This window comes from Dreissena polymorpha, chromosome 5 (genome assembly GCF_020536995.1).
Source record: "Dreissena polymorpha isolate Duluth1 chromosome 5, UMN_Dpol_1.0, whole genome shotgun sequence".
Lineage (NCBI taxonomy): Eukaryota > Metazoa > Mollusca > Bivalvia > Myida > Dreissenidae > Dreissena > Dreissena polymorpha.
Genome location: NC_068359.1, coordinates 105,242,497 through 105,266,286, shown reverse-complemented (window position 1 = coordinate 105,266,286; position 23,790 = coordinate 105,242,497). Strand labels below are relative to the sequence as shown.

Sequence of the window (23,790 nt, the reverse complement as noted above, 5' to 3'; positions counted from 1 at the left end):
ACAGACATGTTTTTAAGCAAAGTTACCATTTTTTTAAATCATCTAAAATATCATTGAGACAAATCTTCTGAGCAAATTTCATGAAGATCGGAATATAATGTGGCCTCTAGAGTGTTAACAAGGTTTTACTATGGCCATAAGGAAAAATGCCCCGTCCCCCGGCGGCCATGTTTTTCAACCAGCCAGCAGCATTTTCGAACTCGTCCAAGATATTATTAGGATGAATCTTCTGACCAAGTTTCATGAAGATCGGACAATAAATGTGGCCTCTATAGAGTTAACAAGATTTTTCAATAGCCATATAAAGCCATATTCGAAAAAATGCCCCACCCCTTGGCGGCCATGTTTTTCAAGCAAACGTTACCATTTTTGAACTCATCCAAGATATCATTGAAACCAATCTTCTGACCAAATTTCATGAAAATTGGACAATATATGTGGCCTCTAGAGTGTTAACAAGGTTTTACTATAGCCATATAAGGAAAAATGCACCGCCCCCTGGCGGCCATGTTTTTCAACCAACCTGCATCATTTTCATGCTCGTCCAAGATATCATTGGGATGAGTCTTCTGGCCAAGTTTCATGCGGATCGGACAATAAATGTGGCCTCTAGAGAGTTAACAAGATTTTGCTATAGCCATATATAGCCATATAAGGAAAAATGCCCCGCCCCTTGGCAGCCATGTTTTTCAAGCAAACGTTACCATTTTCGAACTGTTCCAAGATAGCATTGAAAAAAATCCTCTGACCAAATTTCATGAAGATTGGACTGTGGCCTCTAGAGAGTGAACAAGGCTAATGTTGACGTCGCACAACGGACAACGCACGACGCACAACGGACGACGGACAAAAGGCAATCACAAAAGCTCACCATGAGCACGTTGTGCTAAGGTGAGCTAAAAATGCAAATTTGTAAAATTTGAACTTTGCTTCTTTTTGATAGTGCTAAATCACTAAAAATAAACGATTTTCACTCGCCAAAGACATAGCAAGTTCAAATTAAAAAAATTTGCTATTTTCTTATCATTATGCGAAAACAGCAACACATGAATCTTTTCGAACTGTTCTTACCGTTGTACTTATCACTCAAAACACATTTTTTCACCGTTTCAGTAATGTTAATAAAATAAAGTTCAAAAGTTGCAAATTTGTAAAATTTGAACTTTGCTCTTTTTTGAATTTTAAAACACCTTTATTCAGATGCGAAAACGCAAACAATAAACGTCACAAATATGCAAAGTTTAAATTTTACAAATTTGAAATTTTCGTTTTATGATGCTATACGAGCTTTTCGAACGGTCATTGTGTGCCTACACACACAATAATCATATTTGTACAGGTCCAGAAATGCAAATTAAAAAAAGTTCAAACGATGCAAAATTGTAAAATTTGAACTTTGCTTCTGTTTTATGGTAAACCTTATTCAGATGCAAAATCTCTCAAAATAAACGCTTTTCACTCGCCAAAGACATAGCAAGTTCAAATTTTACAAATTTGCAATTTTTGAACTTTTTTTATTTATAATGTGTGCTACACAACTCTTTAACAACCTGAAAGAAAAGAAATTTTGCTGTTTTGGCATTGCTAGAAAAAAAATCTTTTTTTTTTACTTTTTTTATTTGCATGCCTGACATGGTCATTACACCAAAGTTCAAAAATTGCAAATTTGTAAAATTTGAACTTAGCTTTTTTAAAATTATATTATGATGCGAAAACAGCAAATCATAAATATTTTCAAACTATACTCATCGCTTGAAACACATGTTTTCAAAGTTTCAGATACGCAAATAAAAAAAGTTCAAAAATCGCAAATTTGTAAAATTTGAACTATACATGTTTTTGATGATATGATGCGAAGCATGAATCTTTTCGCACTGTAATAACCGTCGTACTCATCTCTTGAAACGTTTGTTTTCACCATTTCAGTAATGTAAATAAAAAAAGTTCAAAAATTGCAAATTTGTTAAATTTGTACTTTGCTCGATTTTGATGGTAAAACCCCTTTATTCTGATGCGAAAGCACAAACAAATAAACGTCAAAAACATGCACAGTTCAAATTTTACAAAGTTGCAATGTTCGTTTTACGATGCTATAAGAGCGATATATCGAGCTTTTCGAGCTGTCATAGAGTTGCATTCATTGCTACACACAAAATAATCATATTTGTACAGTCCCAGAAATGCAAATTTAAAAAAGTTAAAAAATTGCAAATTTGTAAAAAATTGAACTTCGCTTCTTTTTGATATTAAACTTTATTCAGATGCGAAAACGCAAAAAAATTACGTCAAAAAATGCAAAGTTCAAATTTTACAAATTTGCGATTTTTGTTTTAGGATGCTCTAAGAATAGTGTATCGAGCTTTTCGAGCTGTCATTGAGTTGTATTCATTGCTTCACACACAATAATAATATTTGTTAGAAACAAAATAAATATTGAGATGCGATATCTCTCAAAATAAACGATTTCCCCCCGCCAAAGACATAGCAAGTTCAAATTTAAAAAATTGGCAATTTATAATTATGATGCGAAAACAGCAAAGCATGAATCGTTTCGAACTGTTTTTACCGTTATACTTATCTCTTGAAATTTATTTTACCGTTTCAGGTATGTAAATAAAATAAAGTTCAAAAATTGCAAATTTTTAAAATTTGAACTTTGCTCGCTTTTAAATGTAAAAACACCTTTATTCAGATGCGAAAACGCAAAAAATAAACGTCATAAACATGCAAAGTTAAAATTTTACACATTTGCAATTTTCGTTTTACGATGCTATAAGAACGATGTATCGAGCTTTTCGAACTGTATTCATTGCTACACACAAAATAATTATCTTTGTACAGTCCCAGGAATGCAAATTAAAAAAAGTTCAAAAATTGCAAATTTGTAAACTTTGAACTTTGCTTCTTATTGATGTTAAACTTTATTCAGATGCGAAATCCCTAAAAATAAACGATTTCCCCCGCCAAAGACACAGGTGGTTAGCGTGTGGCTATGATATTAATTAATGAAAACATCATTTTGAATGATAAATATTATAACGAAAAATTTACTTTTCTGAAAAAAATATTTCACTATCATATATATATATATATATATATATATATATATATATTCACACATATGGCCAGTTACGGGGTCTCTGATTTAGAAATAGGTTATGGGGTTCCCACTTTAAATACATGTATCTCCATACCCTTTTTTATCCGATATAAACACGAATTAAGGTATATAGGGGTACCTACTATTATTATTGTATATAAATACGTCATTTATTTAACGTCTTATACAAGGAAATATATAGCGAACTTATTTGCGAGGTATATACAATTTCAATTTCAGACCTGATTGTGGTTTTCGATTTAAGACCTTATTGTGAGATTTGATTGCATTACCTCCCCTACACCCCCCTCATAGTAATTAAAGGAGCCTAGATTGCGGGGTTGTATATAGACCCCGTTTTTTATATTGACCTCGTAAGTACAGTCTGAAAACTACAGAGACCGCGTAACTGGCACTATGTATTGGTATATATATATATATATATATATATATATATATATATATATATATATATATATATATATATGCATACCATATATAACAAGGTATGCAACTCAAAATCAGCCCAAAACGGGGTGCATCGCTTTGAACAGCCATATCTTCATCAATTGTGCAGCGATTTTCACGATCTTGGTCTTATTCAACGCAGAAATGAATTTCCTTTCTGGAAATGTATGTGTCTTGCAATATTTTTACAAATGCTGGGTCAATTTTTAAGAAATAACACGATACACAACACGCATGACCCAGTTGACAGTGATCATGCATTCTTTATGAATGAAATCTCCAGTTGTAAAGACACACCTCCGCATTGGACCAATGAAATCACTCGTGTGTTTAAAATGTCAGTTAGTTGAAATCTATGTAAACAAAGGTTTCAAACGGCGCTGGACAGTTAGTCTTGATGCAGAATGTAACGACAAGAACGGTAATAATGTTTTTTCATACGTTTTATTGAATTATGGTATCGAACTACATGAACTTTGTAGGGAAGTTGCACTTTACTCCGTGAAGATTTCAGTCTTAAAGACAGCATGATCACTGTCAACTGGGTCATGCGAGTTGTGTATCGTGTTATTTCTTAAAAGTTGACCCAGCATTTGTAAAAATATTGCAAGACATATACATTTCCAGAAAGGAAATTCATTTCTGCGTTGAATAAGACCGAGATCGTGAAAATCGCTGCACAATTGATGAAGATATGGCTGTTCAAAGCGATGCACCCCGTTTTGGGCTGATTTTGAGTTGCATACCTTGTTATATATATATTTGATAGTGAATTTTTTTTTCAGTAAAGTTAATTTTTCGTTATAATATGATTATCTTTCATTTAAAATGATGTTTTCACTAATTAATATCATAGCCACACGCTAACCACCTGTGGCCAAAGACATAGCAAGTTCAAATTTTACAAATTTGCAATTTTCTGAATAGGATGCTACTTCTACTACTGTTGCTACGGATGCTACTAGTTCTACTTCTGCTACTGCTTATACTGCTGCTACTACTGCTGCTACTGCTGCTTCTCTTCCTACTGCTGCTTGCACTGCTTCTACTGCTAATGCTGCTCTTTTGCTGCTGCTACTGCTGCTATTGCTGCTTCTACTCCTGCTACTTTTTCGAATGCTGCTACTGCTTGTACTGCTGCTGCTACTACTTTTACTGATGCTGCTGCCGATGCTGCTTCAACTGCTGCTACTCCTTCTACTGCTGTTGCTGCTGCTACTGCTGTTGCTACTGCTGCTACTGATGCTTCTTCTGCTGCTACTTATGCTGCTTCTGCTGATACTGCTGCTGCTTATGCTTCTACTGCTGCAACTGCTTCTACTGCTACTTCTGCTACTACTACTACTGCTACTACTACTACTGCTGCTACAAATACTACTGCTGCTACTGCTGCTTCTGTTGCGACTTCTGCTATTGCTGATACAGCTGCTTCTGTTACTGCTGCTGCTGCTGCTTCTGCTTATACTGCAGCTACTGCTGCTGCTTCTGCTGCTAATACTACTACAACTACTTCTTCTGTTGCTACTACTACTTCTGCTGCTGCTACTGCTTCTACTGCAACTGCAACTACTACATCAAGTACTACTACTGCGACTGCTGCTGCTACTGATGCTACTGCTTCTACTGCTTCTTCTACTGCTACTACTACTGCTGCTTCTATTGCTACAACTGCTAATACTGCTTTTACTGCTACTGCTGCTACTACTGCTATTGCTGCTACTGCTTCTGCTGCTACTGCTGCTTCAGCTGCCAAAGCTAATACTGCTACGTCTGCTTCTACTTCTGCTGCTTCTTTTGCTGCCACTACTGCTGATGCTGCTACTGCTACTGCTGCTATTGCTGCTACTGCAACTTCTGCTGCGGCTGATGCTACTGCTTCTAATGCTGCTACTGCTTTTACTACTGCTACTACTACTGCTGCTACTAGTGCTACTACTGCTACAACTGCTACTGCTGCTTCTACTGCTACTGCTGCTACTACTGCTACTACTGATACTGCTGCTTCTACTGGTACTGCTGCTACTATTGCTACTACTGCTATTGCTGCTGCTTCTACTGCTGCTACTACTGCTACTGCTGCTACTACTGCTGCTGCTCCTACTGCTACTACTGTAGCTACTGCTTCTACTACTTCTACTTGTGCTACTTCTTCTACTACTGCTCTGCTGCTGCAACTGCTGCTTCTTCTGCTGCTGCTGCTACTACTTATATTTGTGTTTTTGCTGCTTCTGCTGCTGCTACTGCTATTGCTGCTACTGTTGCTACTGCTAATACTTCTGCTGCTACTGTTGCTACAGCTGCTGCTACTGCTGCTACTGCTTGTACTGCTGCTTCTGATTCTACTGCTGCTATTACTACTGCTTCTAATGCTAATGCTGGTGCTACTGCTACTACTGCTCTTGATGCAGCTGCTGCTACTGCTTCTTCTACTACTACTACAACAATTATTACTACTGCGACTTCTGCTGCTACTGTTGCTACAGCTTCTACTATTGCTACTACTACTGCTGCTACTACTGCTACTGTTGCTACTACTGCTACTTCTGCTATTGCAGCTACTGCTGATACTGCTTATGCTGCTACTGCTGCTTCTGCTGATACTGCTGCTACTACTTCTGCTACTACTGCTGCTGCTAATACTACTGCTGCTGCTTCTACTGCTGCTACTGCTTCTACTGCTGCCACAGCTGCCACTGCTGCTTCTAATGCTAATGCTGGTGCTACTGATACTTCTGCTCTTGATGCAGCTGATGCTAATGTTTCTACTACTACTACTTCAACAATTATTACTACTGCGACTTCTGCTGCTACCGCTGCTACAGCTTCTACTATTGTTACTACTACTGCTGCTACTACTGCTACTGTTGCTACTTCTGCTATTGCAGCTACTGCTGATACTGCTTCTGCTGCTACTGCTGCTTCTGCTGTTACTGCTACTGCTGCTGCTACTACTGCTGCTGCTGCTTCTACTGCTGCTACTGCTTCTACTGCTGCCACAGCTGCTGCAGCTGCTACTGCTGCTTCTACTGCTGCTACTGCTACTACTGCTGATGCTACTGCTTATGCTGCTACTGCTGCCACTGCTGATTCTGCTCCTACTGCTGTTGCTGCTGCTTCTGGTGCTACTGCTGCTACTGTTTCTTTTTTGCTACTGCTTCTACTGCTGTCACTTCTGCTGCTGCAACTGCTGTTGCAACTGCTGCTTCTGCTGCTAGTGCCGCTCCTATTACTACTACAAGTACTACTACTGCTACTGCGGTGGTGCTGGTGCTGCTACTGTACTGCTACTGCTTCTGCTAATACAACTACTTATATTACTGTAACTATTTCTACTACTACAAATACTTCTACCACTACCACTACCACTACTACCAGTCTCACTACCACTACCGCTATTACTACAACTACTACATCTACTACTACTACTATTACTACTACTACTGCTACTACTTCTACTACTACTAATACGACGACTACTACTACTACTACTACTACTACTACTACTACTACTACTACTACTACTACTTCTACTACTACTACTACTACTACTACTACTACTACTACTACTACTACTACTACTACTACTACTACTATTATTATTATTACTACTACTACTACTACTACTACTACTACTACTACTACTACTACTACTACTACCGCTACTACTACCGCTGCTACTTCTACTACTGCTTCTACTAATACTGCTGCTTCTACTGCTGCTACTTTTGCTACTGCTTCTCCTGTTACTACTGCTTCTACTGCAGCTATTACTACATTAAAATCTACTACTTCTACTGCTTGTGTTTCTGGTGCTGCTACTGCACTGCTACTACATTTTTACTTCCACTACTACTATTACTACTACTACTTCTACTGCTACTACCACTAATATTACTATTACTACTACTACTACTACTACTACTACTACTACTACTACTACTACTACTACTACTACTTCTACTACTACTACTACTACTACTACTACTACTACTACTACTACTACTGCTACGACATTATTACTTCCACTACTACTATTACTACTACTACTACTACTACTACAACTAATACCACTACTACCAGTCCAACAACAACTACCGCTACTACTGCTACTGCTTCTACTGCAGCTGCTACTACTACTACAACATCTACTACTGCTGGTGTTGCTGGAGCTGCTAATGCATTGCAACTGCTGCACTGCTACTACATTATTACTACCACTTCTACTACCACTACTACCAGTCCAACTACCACTACCACTACTACCAGTCTCACTACCACCACCGCTTCTCCTCCTACTACTACTACTACTACTACTACTACTACTACTACTACTACACTACTACTACTACTATTACTACTACTACAACTACTACAATTACTACTACTTTTACTACTACTACTGCTACTGCTTCTACTACTGCTTCTGCTGCTACTACTGCTGCTGCTGTAACTGCTGCCACTGATGCTACTGCTGCTACTACTTCTACTGCTGCTACTGCTTGTACAGCTAATACTTTTGCTACTGATGCTTCTACTTCTACTGCTACTGATGCTTCTTCGACTGATGCGGCTGCTTCTACTGTTGCTTTTGCTGCTGCTGCTTCTAATTCTACTACTGCTGTTACTACTGCAACTGCTTCTACTGCTACTTCTGCTACTACTACTACTTCTACTAATGATATTGCTGCTACTGCTTCTAAAGCAGGTTTTGCTGCTGCTTCTGCTACTAGTACTGCTGTTACTACGACTACTGCTGCTACTACTACTACTACTACTGCTACTGCTGCAACTAGTACTGCTGTTACTACTACTACTGCTTCTTCTACTACTACTACCTACTGCTATTGCTGTTACTCCTGCTGCTAGTACGGCTACTGCTACTACTGCTTCTCTTGCTGCTGCTGCTGCTACTCTACTTCTACTGCAGCTACTACACTTACTACTACTACTACAAGTGCCACTACTGCGACTGCTGCTGCTTCTGCTTCTACTACTGCTACTGCTGTTCCTACTGCTACTGCTACTGCTGCTACTTCCACTACTGCTGTTGCAGCTGCTTGTACTGCTGATGTTGCTTCTGTTGCTGCTACTGCTGCTTCTTCTGCTGCTACTGCTTCTACTGCTGCTACTGCGTCTTCTTCATTTGCTGCTACTGCTGCTACTAGTGCTGCTACTGCTTCTACAGCAGCTACTACTACTACTAAAACAAGTACTACTGCTACTGCTGGTGGTGCTGCTACTGCACTGTTACTGCTACAACCAATCCAACTACCACTACCACTACTACCAGTCTCACCACCACTACCACTACTACCAGTCTCACTACCACTACCGCTTCTACTACTGCTACTGCTGCTACTTCTTCGACTGCTTCTACTGCTGCTGTTGCTACTGCTGCTACTTCTTCTTCTGCTGCTACAACTTCTAATGCTGCTGCTGCTACTGCTGCTGTAACTGCTTCAACTGATGCTACCGCTGCTATTACTTCTAATGCTGCTACTGCTTATACTGCTGCTACTTTTGCTACATCTGCTTCTAATTCTACTGCTTCTATTGATTTTACTGCTGCTGCTGCTACTTCTTCGACTGCTGCTGCTGCTTCTATTGTTGCTTGTGCTGCTGCTGCTTCAAACACAAATAATTTCTTATTATCATGAAGGTACTGTACCTAGCAAGTTGAATTTGACCTTGACTCTCAAGGTCAAATTAATTAATTTTGCCTAAATTGCCATAACTTCTTTATTTATGATAAGATTTGAATCATACTTTGACAAAACAACACTTACCTGACATACCACAATGAACTCCACACAAACCATCCCCATCCCCACCCCAGAATCCCCCCCCCCCCCACAAAAAATGTTTTTTTTTGTGTTTCCTTTTTTTTCCTTATTTTTGACAGATAATCTAATAAATGACCACCCCTCCGCATTATACCCCCTCTCCGCCCCACCCCGCCCCACCGTATTTTTTTTTGTAACATTAATTTTTTTTTTCATTTTTGAAGGACCATCCCACCCAAGCTATTGCTATCAAACTTGAAATAAAATCGTATTACTTTGTTTTATGTCCTTACAAATGTTAAATAGATTGTGGAAAATATACCTGAACTCAGAATCGGCTATAAAGTATAACTTCTTTAAAACATAAGCGATCAATATGTTTCAAATATGGTCCTCTTCCACTTAGAATATGACTATATTACCTTGACGTTATTGACTATGAATAATTTCCCCATTATGGCTTACGTTATAAGCACTCGAATAGTCGAGCGCGTTGTATTCTGACAGCTCTTGTTTAAAAAAGATATACGGCGTTGATTGTTGTTGGAGTTTATGAAAGGTAAAGAGTTCAATGAATGAGATCAAGGATAGCGAATGTCTTTTTCTGTGCAGTTCTGAGCTCCATCACACGCAGTACGGGATGCTATTCGGAGTTTTCGCGGCTTATTTAATATTATTAAATATTGCTGGTCATTAACCTATAGATACCAAACAGAAAAGCAAACGAAGAATTGAAGTGAAATTGGAACATATGAGTCAACCAGCCACACGCTACTCCGTATCCGTACATATTTGAAATATTTATACGCGCGTTCTTCGAACAAACCTGTTTTAGTGGTTTGTCGGGCATTGCTATTTGATTCGGTTATCAACAGTATCGAGAATCATCGCGCTCAATAGTGGAATAATTCTTCTTAAATTAATTAAAAATAATATTTATCATGGTATTGTTGAAAACACATTAAGAATCTATTATTGACATACCATATATATATATCGCTGGATATCTTCATTTAACATTTTTCTGGTCTAAAAAAATTTCAGTGTACCTAGTTTACGCTATAGCGTCTTTATTATATAACGATTATTTTACTGGCCGCGAACTCGGGTCAGCACATAAGGTTAGTCGCGAAGATGCAGCGATGACCTGTATATAAAACTCTGTCATTCACACACTGGCCGCGAATTGACCCGATACCTCGCGGGTTGCATTAAAGTGAGGCCTCGCTTCCACTGCTCTTTATACTTTTACATGTTTAACATGTTGACAGGAATATGGCAGTTAGTACTAAATACGAGAATATAGCCTTTACGTACAAACGTTCTCTCCCTGGAAATCCTCTGAAAATAAAAGGTGCACGCAAAAACTGTATTGATGTCGAGATTGAGTGTAAAACTGTTCTACGTATTAAGCCTTTTCATTAGAGATAAAATTGTTTCATGCTGAACACTCAGTTAAACAGTGTTACAAAGACGCGGACATGTTTCCAATGTTCTGGTCGTAATCTCAAATCAGCCTATGGGATAAACGCAGTGTATTCATTCTTACCTAGCCGCGGGAAATTTTATTTGAATTTTATTGAACAGTTACAAAGGTCGTAAGGTGAAAAGCTGGCGTATACAGCTTCGCCCAAAATCCGATGCTGTATAGAGTTAAATGTCGCATTGTCTTGCAGAAATTTAGGGCTTAACGAAACTGAAGGAATCAGGAGTCACGTTATTCGATACCATTCATAGAAGTATGGATATAGATCGTGTGGGTGTTTATAGCTAGACATAGAATGTGTTCAAATGGTAAACTATAATGCATTAAAGATTTGTAAACAGGTGTAATTCATAATGTAAAATACTACATGGATTGTAATGAAGATTTGTTTACTTGTGAGAAAATGAGTAAGCATGTTAATATAAACAGTGTATACAAATTGCAAATACAACACTGTGATACAAATCTATTGATATTAATATTGTATTTTTATATTATAATAATAATAGGATACTTGACGATCGAAACATAAAAATATATGTCATTTGGCAAGCACAAGTGCTTTTTAAAGGTTATTAAAATTCACCCGTCGACAAACATAACACTTAATTCATTAATGTTTCGATTGTTCGAGTACGAAAAAAGGCTTAACACATGAAATTTATTAAAATACTAATACACTAGTAAAACACGCGAGAAATTCGGTTATATAATGAACAGTAATTGATAGATAAGGCGATAATTTTACAGTGAGGGTATGTGTATGAATAGAAAAGACACCAATGCCATTCTCGATATGATTTGCACTTAGTTAATAACCGAGTGGGTAAACAAATGGTACGTTGTCAAAATAAATAGACTGATCCCGGAATTAGCTTGAGTATCGAAAAAAAAACTAATCCGAACAACGCTGGTCCAGTATATCAACAATGATAGCTTGATTTAAATAAAAACGGTTGATACTGTGTGTGATTTTGAAAGGTTTATCAATTGTTCAGCTTAATTTGTACCAGCAGATTAGTGGGGTTTTTCAAAAAGTTGCTTTTCCAGGATACATTTATTGGAGGCCATATTATTGCAAAATATGATACAAAGGTACAAGCAGTTTAACAGTTTGAAAACACTGTTGTCTTCGTTGACTATCAAGCGACCGTGATAATAGACGCGTTGACTATCAAGCGACCTCGATAATAGGCGCGTTGACTATCAAGCGACCGTGATAATAGACGCGTTGACTTGCTCGAGTGTTCGTAACCTTCATGTCAGTAGTTACAGACGTGTCGACTCATTGGTGTTGTCGTCACATTGGAATGTAGAATTGTCCGCTCCAGCTGAATAACCGTCATCCAAACTAAATTCAAGTTTTCCTGTCGACCCTGAATATAAACAAAGAAAAGGGACAAATAATTAAATACTTGATGGTGGCACATTAATGGATTGTACTTTAATTTACGAAAAATACTGTTCAGTGTAGTTAACAGTGATGTAAGACGACCTTATTCAGGAAGATACATGCTTCAAACCTTTTTGTTCCGTCAAAGTGTGTAATTTTTATTACGTACAGGAGCATTTCCAAAACTATCATTTCCAAGCCTCTGACCAAGTGATCACTATATAAGTAATGACGCCTATGTTTATCGTTATATAGGCCTGAACGACATCGTTTATACGGTGATAAAAAATGGAACCGCAGAATGCGACAGAATGCCCACTCGCACAATTGCGATAATAATGTTGATATGGAAATAGTGATTTTAATGTAGAACATTTTTCCAATGTTGTAATTTTGCTTTGCAACATTTCATAGTTTTGTTAATTCTTTACAACCAATGTGGAATTCCGTACACTTTCTCCAAACCAAGAAAAAAGGACAGATGCAAACCATACCGTGTATTTGTAAAAAGCACGTTGTTGTATAATCCATTGATTAACCGTTAAACGTTGGGCAAACAATCGATATGCATAACGTTTAATATCCGGTTGTGTCCAGAATTCCTATCGCGTTTTAGCTACAATTGCTATATTTCGTTGCACGTCTTCACATTAACGTGTCGAGTCAAAGCATGTGTATCAATGTTTGCATATTTTTCGTTGCGTACACATGTTTATTTACGACAATTATTCGAGGTGTAAACGTTTCATCACATTGCTACCTGTAAGGCGAAAACTGTCCGACTCGCTGCTGGACAATGAGAGGTTGTCCGTCTCGTTGAGGGTATTTTTGGACATCTGAAACGCGCTGTCCAGACGCTGGAATGTGCAGGCTAGGTCCTCGGACGTCACTGGCGGCCACGTGCTATTTCCTTGGAGCCAGCTCTCAACCTCTTCGTATCTTTTAAATTATGGAAAAACAAATTTTCTAAAATAAAATTCATTTTAATTATTCAATACTTACCTGCTATCCCTAGCTATACCTTTTCAAGGTGGGTTAGCTACTCCAGAAATCTTCAAGTGCCGTAATTCGGCCACCTCTCCTACTGAAAACAGATCAGGTTAAACATAGTATAACGTAACCTAACCGGAAATCAAGAACCGTAACTCATCTTCCTTTTCAACTTAATTATAAAATATAAAACGATGAGCGGGGTTGGGAGGTGGGACTTACCGATAGCAAATAAGTATTTAATAATTAAAATGAATTTTATTTTAGAAAATTTGTTTTAATATTATAAATACATACCTGCCATCCCTAGCTGATTTTGTAGCTGTGGCGGGAGGTTCTCGTTTTATTTTCCCATCACAGCAAAAACCGATAATCAGGTTTTTCAGCCAGAGATAGTCGAAATGTGTCCTCATACAATCTTCGTTAGTACAGTATTTTTCTTAGTTTCTAGATAGCACCAGTACATTACGCCATGGAAGAAACTACTGTTTCAGCAACCACAAGAGGACCCAACATATATAAATTGTCCTGTTGACACTCAAGAGAACGAAGATAGAATGAGGAAAAGGTTGTCGGATTCCTCCAGAAAGCAGCTTGAAGCACCTCAGAAAGTGGAGCATTATTAATATACGCCCGCGAAGCCGAAAGAGCTCTTAATTCATGCGGTCTAATCTTAAATATGGATAAATCCCTAGATGACAGAGAAGAGTAAGCCTTCCTTATGGTCGAGGCTACCCATCGAGAAATAGAAGCCGCAGACACATTCCCCTTTTAACGGAATGAAAAGTCTCTCACGAGAACCTCGAATAGACTACTCTTTTAAGATAGAATTTTAACGCCCTGAATGGGCAAAGAAGTCTATCATCACCTTCATGTCCAAAAGTATTAGAAAGACTTGGAACTTTGAAGGGTTTAGAAGCCATAGAGGGGAGTTGATTTTTTAGCAAGTAATCCTGGCTGACATAACAAAGTTACAGATCCATCTGAGGAATCAAAACGAAGATGACCATCCTCGATAGAAAGAGCATGAATTACACTTCTCCTTTTGGCTGAAGCCATAGTAAGAAGGAAAACTGTCTTCCAAGTTAGGAACTGCGAAGAAGCTTGATCTAGAGGTGCGTATGGAGCCTTAGTAAGAGAACACAAGCCAATTCCCATTTAGGTGCAAGTGTACGAGAAACAGGACGTGTAAGTTCCATAGCTCGAATAAGTTCCGAAATTGCTAGATCAGCACATACTTGTGATGACTTAGTAAAGGCCAAAGTATGCGAAATCATTGATCTGTATCCTTTGATGGAGCTAAGAGAAGTTTCTTATCATCAAAAAGATAGATGAGAAAATCTGCTACACGTCTAGCAGAGGAATTTAGGGGATCAATCTTCCCTCGAATACACCAATTAGAGAAGAGTTTCCAGCGAGCATCATAGACTGCACTGGTGGACTTCCTCCTTGCCGAAGCAACGAGGGTTGAAGCCCTGACAGAAAATCGTTTCTTTTGCAGAGATTGCCTGATAAAGGCCAAACGTGTAAGTGGAACATTGCTGGATCTGCATGTAGTTTGCCTCTTTGAGACAGAAGATCTGACCTGTAAGGGAGTTTCCTGGGATAATCGTACAGGAGATTGAGAAGATCGTTGAACCAAGCGTTCCTGGGCCACCAAGGAGCAATCAGGAGTATGCGACACGCACTCACCCTGATTTTCGCCAATATTTGGGGAATCAGAATGGGTGGGGGATAGGCGTAGGCGTCCAGTTGGTCCCAATCGAACGAAAGCGCATCTACTGCCCACGCTGCTGGATCGTACACTAGACTCACATACAGTGGAAGCCTGTTGTTGTGTCTGGTCGCAAATAGGTCGACCAGAGGATAACCGAAAATGAGAAAGATCTGATTGGTCACTTCTTGATGAAGTGTCCACTCTGATGGTAGTAACTGGTGTTTGCGAGACAACCCATCCGCCAGGGCGTTGAGGCGACCTGAAATATATTTGGCTAAAAGAGAAATATTGAGCGTCTTGCAAAGAACAAGTAATTCCTTGGTTTCCAGATACAGGGAGTGAGAATGTGTTCCCCCCTGTGTCTGGATGTAAGTCACAAATGACGTGTTGTCTGTTGACACCATCACACACGAGTCTCGAAGACGTGACTGGAAGTGAGATACTGCTAGAAAAACTGCTCGCATTTCTAGATTGTTGATATGTAGCTGTGACTCCTGATGAGACCACGGCCCTAAAATTATCAGACTGAGTGGTTCCAGATGAGCACCCCACCCTTCCTTGCTCGCATCCGTAATTAGGAATAAAGAAGGTTGCGGAGGTAAAAGGGGTACTCCTGCCAAGAGATTGTCCTCGTCTAGCCACCACTGAAGATGAGGTACTAATTCTGGACAAATTGGAATCTTTGTAAGCAGATTGTCCGGAGACATTTGCCAACACGCTGAGAGGTAATGCTGAAGATGACGAAGGAACAGACGTCCCAACTGCACAAAGTCTGCTACTGAGCTCAGGATACCGTTGAGAGAGAGGAATTCTTGAGCTGTTAAATGAGATTGGGACAAAACCCATTTGACTTTCAGCAGAAAGTCTGATATACGTTGACGTGAAACTCTGACCCGATTGACGTGAGTAAAAAAATTCATTCCCACGAAAGTGAAATCTTGAGAAGGAATGAGATCTGACTTGTCCGCATTAAGAAGGAGTCCTAAGGATACGAGTTCCTTCCAAGAGAATTCTATGTGATGCAGAAGCAATTGACGATCGAGCTGGTGTAACAGCCAGTCGTCGAAATATTGGAGAAGAATACCCTGCACCCGGAGGTGTGCTCCGACCGCAGCCATTAGCTTGGTAAAGACTATTGGAGCCGTTGCCAACCCAAATGGCATCGCGTGGAACTGGTAGACCTGGCCTTGAAAGGCGAATCGCAAGTACTTCCGGTAGTTGGGATGTATAGGAACATGGATCTTCCAAGTCCAAGGACACCCCCCAGTGCAGGGGTTTGATGGAGTCCCGTATGAAGGACGGAGTCTCCATCTTGAAAGTTGGTTTGAGTAGATACATGTTGAAGGCTTTTAAGTCTATAACTGGTCTCCAGGAACCATTTTTCTTTTGAAAAAGAAAAAGACGACTGTAAAATCCTGGAGAATATGGATCTTGTACCCTTTCTACCGCCTGTTGTTCCAGAAGAACACGAATGGACTCTGGAATATGAGGATGCGGAGATACCATTTCTATGGGGACGCGTGAAAGAGGAGGTCTGTTCTCGAATTGAAAAGTCAGGCCTTTTGCAACAAGAGAATGAAACCAAGCGTCGGAAGTTATTTGAAGCCATCGATTTGAAAAATGTAGAAGTCTGGCTCCCACTGGTATTTCTGGCATCGGCGGAGATGGTGGTAGAAAGAGTTGTTTCCTAGGGCTGATAAGAAGGAGGCCCACCCCTGCCGACAGGAGGTCTGGAATTCCTCTTATCTAGCCGAGGTTTGTTCTTTTTAGCAGGGTTCCTAACAGAAGACCTATGAGAAAAAGATGTTCGGTTACTTCTAGATCTATTAGACCGTGAGCGAGGATTCCAGGAAGGTTTTTTAGAGAAAAGATTAGTCCTCTTATCTTTCTTAACTACTGGACCTGCCAGTGGTCTAGAAGCCGGTCGCTTAAAGGCCCCTTGGCGTTGTCCAGAGTTATTTCTTGCAAGAGAAGCATGAAGTTGATCATCTTTATCAGCTGTGAGTGCTTCTTGTATCTTTCCACCGAAAAGAAATCTTGATGAGAGAGGTGCGCCCTGAGCGAATTCATACCTGCTCTAATAGAAAATCTTTAGGTAAAGAGGAAAGGATCTCTATGAATCCTTAACATCTCCGACATTGAAGAAGCAGCATTATGTGAAAGGTTCAATATCGTTCGGGATAAATGTATCAATAAGTATCGAAGTTCATCCGAAACCGAATCTGACCAATCACAAACAAGGCGCAAGATAGTTGCTAGCATTCTATTTGGTTTGATAGACCCAAAGACCTATAGATAAGTGTATTATAGGTCTTTGATAGACCTAACGCTCTTCTCTCTCTTCCTTCCCATTGTTCTAAGATGGAATAAGGAACGAAATCGATTTTGAAGAACTAGGTATGGTAAGCAACAGTTTATTAATGTCAGGATCCTGAATTGGTAATTTAGAGAAATCTAAACCAGAATTCGGATCAGGTACTGGAGGCTTATAGCTTTCGAGTACGTTCCTGAGTTTTTGGTTCGGAGAATTCTTTAGGTACTCTCCATATCTCTCCTCGTTTAAGAATCGTTGTATTGATTGATTCCAATGACTGAAACACAGATAAAACTGAAGCACCAATCTAAAGACGTGTATCAATGCGGGAACTCGCCTTAGTAACACTGGTAGGATCAAATGTACGAACCAACTGCTCAGTGAACGAGATGGTCGAATTGGCAGACACCTCCACAGGTCGTGAACAATACTTTTCGCCAAGAGTTTGGAACATGAGATCGTATATCGGATGAATGGGTGCTAAATACTGATCAGTATCATTATCTGCATCCGAATCATGCTCACTGTCAACAACGCCAGAGGTGTGCAAAGAATCCATAGAAACTGTGGTAGGAATGATAGGAGGATTATCCTGACCGAATGATGATTCTCCGGTAACGAAGAATGACTATCCGTAAAGTCAACACATTGATAATTAAAACCGGAAATAGACGGTGAATTATCAGAAGTGACAGGTACATAATTTCTAAAGGAATCTTGAACCCATGTGTCACGCATAGACGGAGTAGCAGCCGGGGGTTTCCGACTAGGAATAGTAGTAGATACCATCGGTGCAGACAAAACAGCCGTTGTGGTGAGATGAACACCAGAATTGAAGGGCTGTGAAATCGGATCAGTCACTGCAACATATGTTGACATCACACTGGAAACTGGTGCATATGGTATGGAGACATTACAATCAGAAATAGGATAGTAATGTGACCGGTCATGAAAGTCGGAACGACAATGCTTCCGTGAAGCTTGTCTACGACCTTTATTTCTGTGATGCCGAGATCTAGAACGGCTACGACGCCGAGAGCTAGAACGGCTACGACGGTAATAACGTCTCCTCGAGTATCGTTTTCGTGATGATCGAGATGATCGTTAATGATCATAAAGATGACGGGAATGAGGACTGCTCGATGAATAAGAGCGTGTCTGACGTCTACCTCTATAATCGGAACTAGTCGACGACGAATGTGCATTCGACGACGAAGAAGTGGAATAATCCGACGAAGAAGAACGTCTGTTTCTGATCGTTGACCGGTGACTGGTAATTGTTTACCGGTTAATGATCGGTGCATGTTGACCGTCGTCCGGTGACCGATCGGTAGTTATGACCGGTGACCGGTAGTACTGACAGGTGACCGGTGACCAGACCGGTCATCAGTAACAGATGACCGGTGACCGGTGGGTCGGACCGGTCATCAGAAACAGATGACCGGTGACCGGTGGGTCGGACCGGTCATCAGCAACAGATGACCGGTGCCCGGTGGGTCGGACCGGTCATCAGTAACAGATGACCGGTGACCGTAGGTCGGACCTGTGACCGGACCGGTCTCCGTTGACCGGTGACCGGTGTGTCGGACCGGTGACCGGACCGGTCTCCGTTGACCGATGATCGGTGACCGGTGCCTTGGACCGGTGACCGGGCCGGTCCCCGATGACCGGTCGTTGCCCGGACCGGTCCCCAGTGACGTACCGGTCATGACATGACCAGCGTTGTAACCGGATAATGACCGTATGGCGGGTGCCAATTGGTCTGGCATTGGTCGATGTCCTTGACCAATGCCATCAGGCAAAGACCGGCTGACGGTTGTCGCCATAAAGTCTGATGTTGATCGACTTTCCGATGGTAAAGTACGATCGCCATCTTGCCTGATACCCAGCGACTGATGCTGCAAATGATCATCTGACGTCTGTATAGTCACCGGGCAAAAACCATCTGTTGATGGTACATCTGGTCGTTTCCTGCTCAAAAACGTTCTGCGACGTATTGCTTTCTGCCAAATGTCGTCGTCCCATGAACTACAAATAGAACATTTATGGTCAACTATACACAAAGTGCATGATAAACAAGTGTTGTGTTTATCCCACGACGCTTTTAAATGACCACAAATGCCACGTAGTTGAACACTCATTTTAATTTCTTAATTAGAAAATAGAAAAGAATTTAAGCAAGGAACAATTTTTAGTGACAATTATGATGAATAAAACCGTTAAATACGGTATATAAACTGTACAAAATATAGTCAATACTTTTTGACTAACCCACGAAAAGCTCGTGCACAAGTGCATGAGCCCGTAGAAAAACCCGGCAAAATCTGAAAATAACACTATTTACAACAAAATTTAAAGAGAAAAGATTTCTGAATATAGCAGAAATGACAAATTATATAATTTATCAAATCGGAAACCCAAAACACCACGCAGAAAAAAAAAAACACCAAAATTCCACAGGAGCAGAAAAACGGCGGTCTTTCTCGGTGTTCTCCTGAAAAGGAAGATGAGTTACGGTTCTTGATTTCCGGTTAGGTTACGTTATACTATGTTTAACCTGATCTGTTTTCAGTAGGAGAGGTGGCCGAATTCCGGCACTTGAAGATTTCTGGAGTAGCTAACCCATCCTTGAAAAGGTACAGCTAGGGATAGCAGGTATGTATTTATGATATTAAAATAGTTTTTAAAAATAAACATATCAAACAAGAGGACCTAAATGGCATAGGTCGCTCATCTGACACACGTAGGAAAATAGTCAAAGTCCCCATAACTTCGCCAAAAAATCAATGGACCGGAAATACACTCACACTTCATCAAGTCATGAAGGTAACCTCACACACCTCAAATCAGCTTAATATCTGAGAGCGTGTTGCGAAAAACCTCGGTAAAACGGTTATTATAGAGAAAATGTCTTAGTCCAATGCCCATAACTTCGCCAAAAGTCAATGGGCCGGAACAAAATTCAAACTTCATCTCTAGGTCAATAAGAAGACGCACATACGGAAAATCAGCTAAATACATGGCCGTACGCAGAAATATTTGACTGGTGAACCCAACCGGGAGGGTGCAAAGGGGTCTTCCCTCCCTATTTTTTATATTTTGCACTTTTATTGTGAATTTTATTGCTTAAAAAACTTATCATGTAATATAAATGGAATATCAGCAAATCAGCGCCTTTCTGAAGTCATTACTTCGCCCAAACTCTGTTTACCTGAACAAAATTTCCACTTTATCTGTAGGTCATGTGGATATACTCACATACTAAAAATCAGCTCGCTATCTGAAAGCATTGCGTAAAACAACTCTGGAAAACGGAATGCCGGACGGACAGACGGACCGACGGACTGACATTGTGACTGGGTTATGCAGCCAAACCGGGCGCGTAAAAAGTACCCTTTTATTGGGAACCGCTTTGACCCCGGGTACATTCGTATATTTGAACAAACTACGTTTAGGGCCACCATAAGATGTCGCAAACAAAAAATTAAACACATTAAGCCTTGCAAATCAAAAGTGTTATATCTTTTTTTCTAAATTCGATCATAATGCAATGTAATCAAAAAAGTAAAGTCTACATAATTATGAAGAAACATGTGTTGCAAAGAGATTTTTAAGATGTATGTTATTGAATACACAACTCAAAAGAAGCTGGAGTAAAATAAACAAAAAGGTAACAACTAAAGCCGAAGCTATACTATTTTTTGGCAGATATTAGAAGGGGAAGATTCGTTGACCTTTGCATTTTAGAAAATTAATATTGCAATAGGGGACAATAGGTTTTTGTATTTTCACATTTGATGTAGAGAACATATTTTGAGAATGTTGAGAATTTAGTCATTGGATTTATTAAATATGATATATTTTGGTTTTTCAGGTTATTGACTTCTTAATAAAGTTGGTTACCTATATATTCACATATTTACATTTTGGCTTTTAATAGATTGTGTATATGTTCTGTTTACATTTGGGTTTCAGTATTTACGTTGAAAAATAAAAATAAATATGAAAAAGGAACATTATCAATCAAATGAAAGTCATGTGATGATTTATATATCGTGCATTGACGCTAACTCATGTCCTTAACTCCATTTCCTTGGCTTTGGCTTCATCTCTCCTTTGGAAAAAATACAAAATTATCTAATAGATCTGAACGATGTCAATGTGTCCACAGCAACTAGTGTATGTTGAACGCAATCGATTGTTTTAGTCGCGAATTAATGTGGTGGAATTTTGCTCGTCACACAGGCATAATATATTGATTGGCTTTCAAAAACTCCACCATGTCGCAACTTATAAAGGTCCTAAAGTTTCCAAATGGGTTGTGGTTGTATGTTTATGCACATTTGTGGATGAGTAAATCTTCGCTGAATCGCGTTACATTGTCCGATTTCTTAAATATTGTGAAATATGTTGGAAAAACATATAAAACCTTCTAAACCTGAAGAATTATTCGTGAAATTTCAAAACATCCGGTCCTTAGCACTACCTCGCAAACAGAATTGGCTCATTCATTAATGCATAGCAAAACAGAGTTGGCGCCGTGATGATTTGAACAAACCTTGTAGAGGACCGTCCTGCGATGTTACACACACAATATTTAAACCATTATCTTGACGTTTCATACAAGAAGATTGTTAAAAGTTATTTTCTATTTGAGTACACATTAATTATGTTACCCTGTGGCGTGCGCAGTTTTGACCATAAAGACATAATTTGAACACACTTAGTTTAGGACTACTATACGATGTTGAATACCAAATATTTGACAAATGACACTTGTGGTTTTAAGTAAAGTTGTAAGTATCCATTTTTCAAATATTGTTTAAGCTCCAGCGATTTATATTTGCAACGGACTGGAACGATTTGAACAACTTTGAGAGAATTCTAGTCATCATCCTTTTGACGTTTCATTAAATTGTGCCAAGCGGTTCGAGAGAAGTCGTAAGAAGAAATATAATAATAATAATAATAATAAAAGCTTTATTTACAGAAGGTTACACATAAAGACAATGACACATTATACATATTATGCAAATGAATCAATACTTTTTTACAATGTCGCCTTCTTAAAATATCATACACAAATAGGTCTATAATAAGTATAACGTTCAAACAATATTTTCTTACACCTATACATAACACACATAGATAGACACACATTAAAATATTATTGATTATAATAATAATAAAAGCTTTATTAACAGAAGATTACACATAATAAAAGCTTTATTAACAGAAGATTACACATAAAGACAATGACGCATTATACATATTATGCAGATGAATCAATACTTTTTTTACAATGTGGCCTTCTTACACTAACATACACAAATAGGTCTATAACAAGTAAAACATTTAAACAATATTTTCTTACACCAATACATAACACACATTTTGCCTTTTAGACAGACACACATGAAATATCATTGATTAGAAAAAAAGACAACAACAACATATGACATATTATTGATTAGAAAATAAATGTGCTTTATATTGCCTTTTAAAAGCAGAGATAGAGCATGCCATTCTTATTCCAATCGGTATACTGTTCCAAATATCCATTCTATGGTATGAAAAAGCTCGTTTCTTATAACCTGTATTTGCTTTGGTATTAACAATATCGCTATGGGTGGCAGATCTTAAGTTATATTTTTGATTTTGAGAAAAAGTTATAATATTATTTAAATATTCTGGAGTCTGATTGTTGACACATTTATATATCAAGATTGCCGTGTGGTATTTACATCTATTATTAAACGAGAGCCAATTAAGCTGTAAAAAAACAATTCTTTGGATGGTGTTCTATTTGGCTTTTGCAGAATGACTTTCGCTGCGCGTTTTTGTAAAATATTCACTTTTTTTAAATTGGTTTTATTAGCGTTGCCCCAGATCGTACAACAGTAATCGAAACATGTTAGTATGTATGAATTATGAAATAATTTCTTCATATCAAAAGTGAGATAATTTGATATCTTTTTTTAGTAGAGTTATTTTACTGCTTATTTTAGAGCATGTTTTATCAATGTGTACTTTCCATTGCAGATGTTTGTCAATATAAAGACCTAAAATGTTATGACTAGTGACATTTTCATTTAGCATTATTATCTATTTTTAGATCAAGGTTGATATCCTTAATTTTTTGTTTTGATCCAATAAGCATGCATTTTGATTTATTAGGGTTTATCATCATGTTATTGAGGGTGCACCATTTTTGTATGGAATAAATATCATTTTGTAAGTTAGTTTGAATTTCTGAGGGATTGGCCCGTGTAGCATGTAGTGTCGAGTCATCAGCATACAAGTCTATGTCTGATTGGTTTAGTAATAACCCAATATCATTTATATAAATTAGAAACAAGAGAGGGCCCAAAATAGAACCTTGAGGGACACCACTCTTTATAGTAAGAGGGGTAGAAAAACTAGTTCCTAGTTTAACGCATTGTTGTCTTTGACTAAGATAAGAATGAAAAAGGGACAAGGTACCATCCGAAAAGTGATGAAGTTTTAGTTTGTATAACAGAATTTCATGATCTACTAAA

The 23,790-nt window shown here is 38.8% G+C and overlaps 1 protein-coding gene and 1 pseudogene across 1 annotated transcript; both read right to left on the bottom strand.

Moving 5' to 3' along the window:
* Nucleotides 1-5,310: 5,310 nt before the first annotated feature.
* LOC127831530 (uncharacterized protein DDB_G0271670-like) lies at nt 5,311-9,387 on the bottom strand. Its single transcript, XM_052356513.1, has 3 exons — nt 9,355-9,387; nt 6,056-6,305; nt 5,311-5,681 (listed from the first exon to the last, which is right to left on the bottom strand). The coding sequence occupies exons 1-3, from the start codon at nt 9,385-9,387 to the stop codon at nt 5,311-5,313; spliced, it is 654 nt and encodes a 217-aa protein (XP_052212473.1).
* Nucleotides 9,388-11,484: 2,097 nt separating this feature from the next.
* LOC127881239 (polyamine-transporting ATPase 13A3-like) overlaps nt 11,485-23,790 on the bottom strand; it is a 99,845-nt pseudogene continuing 87,539 nt past the window's right edge.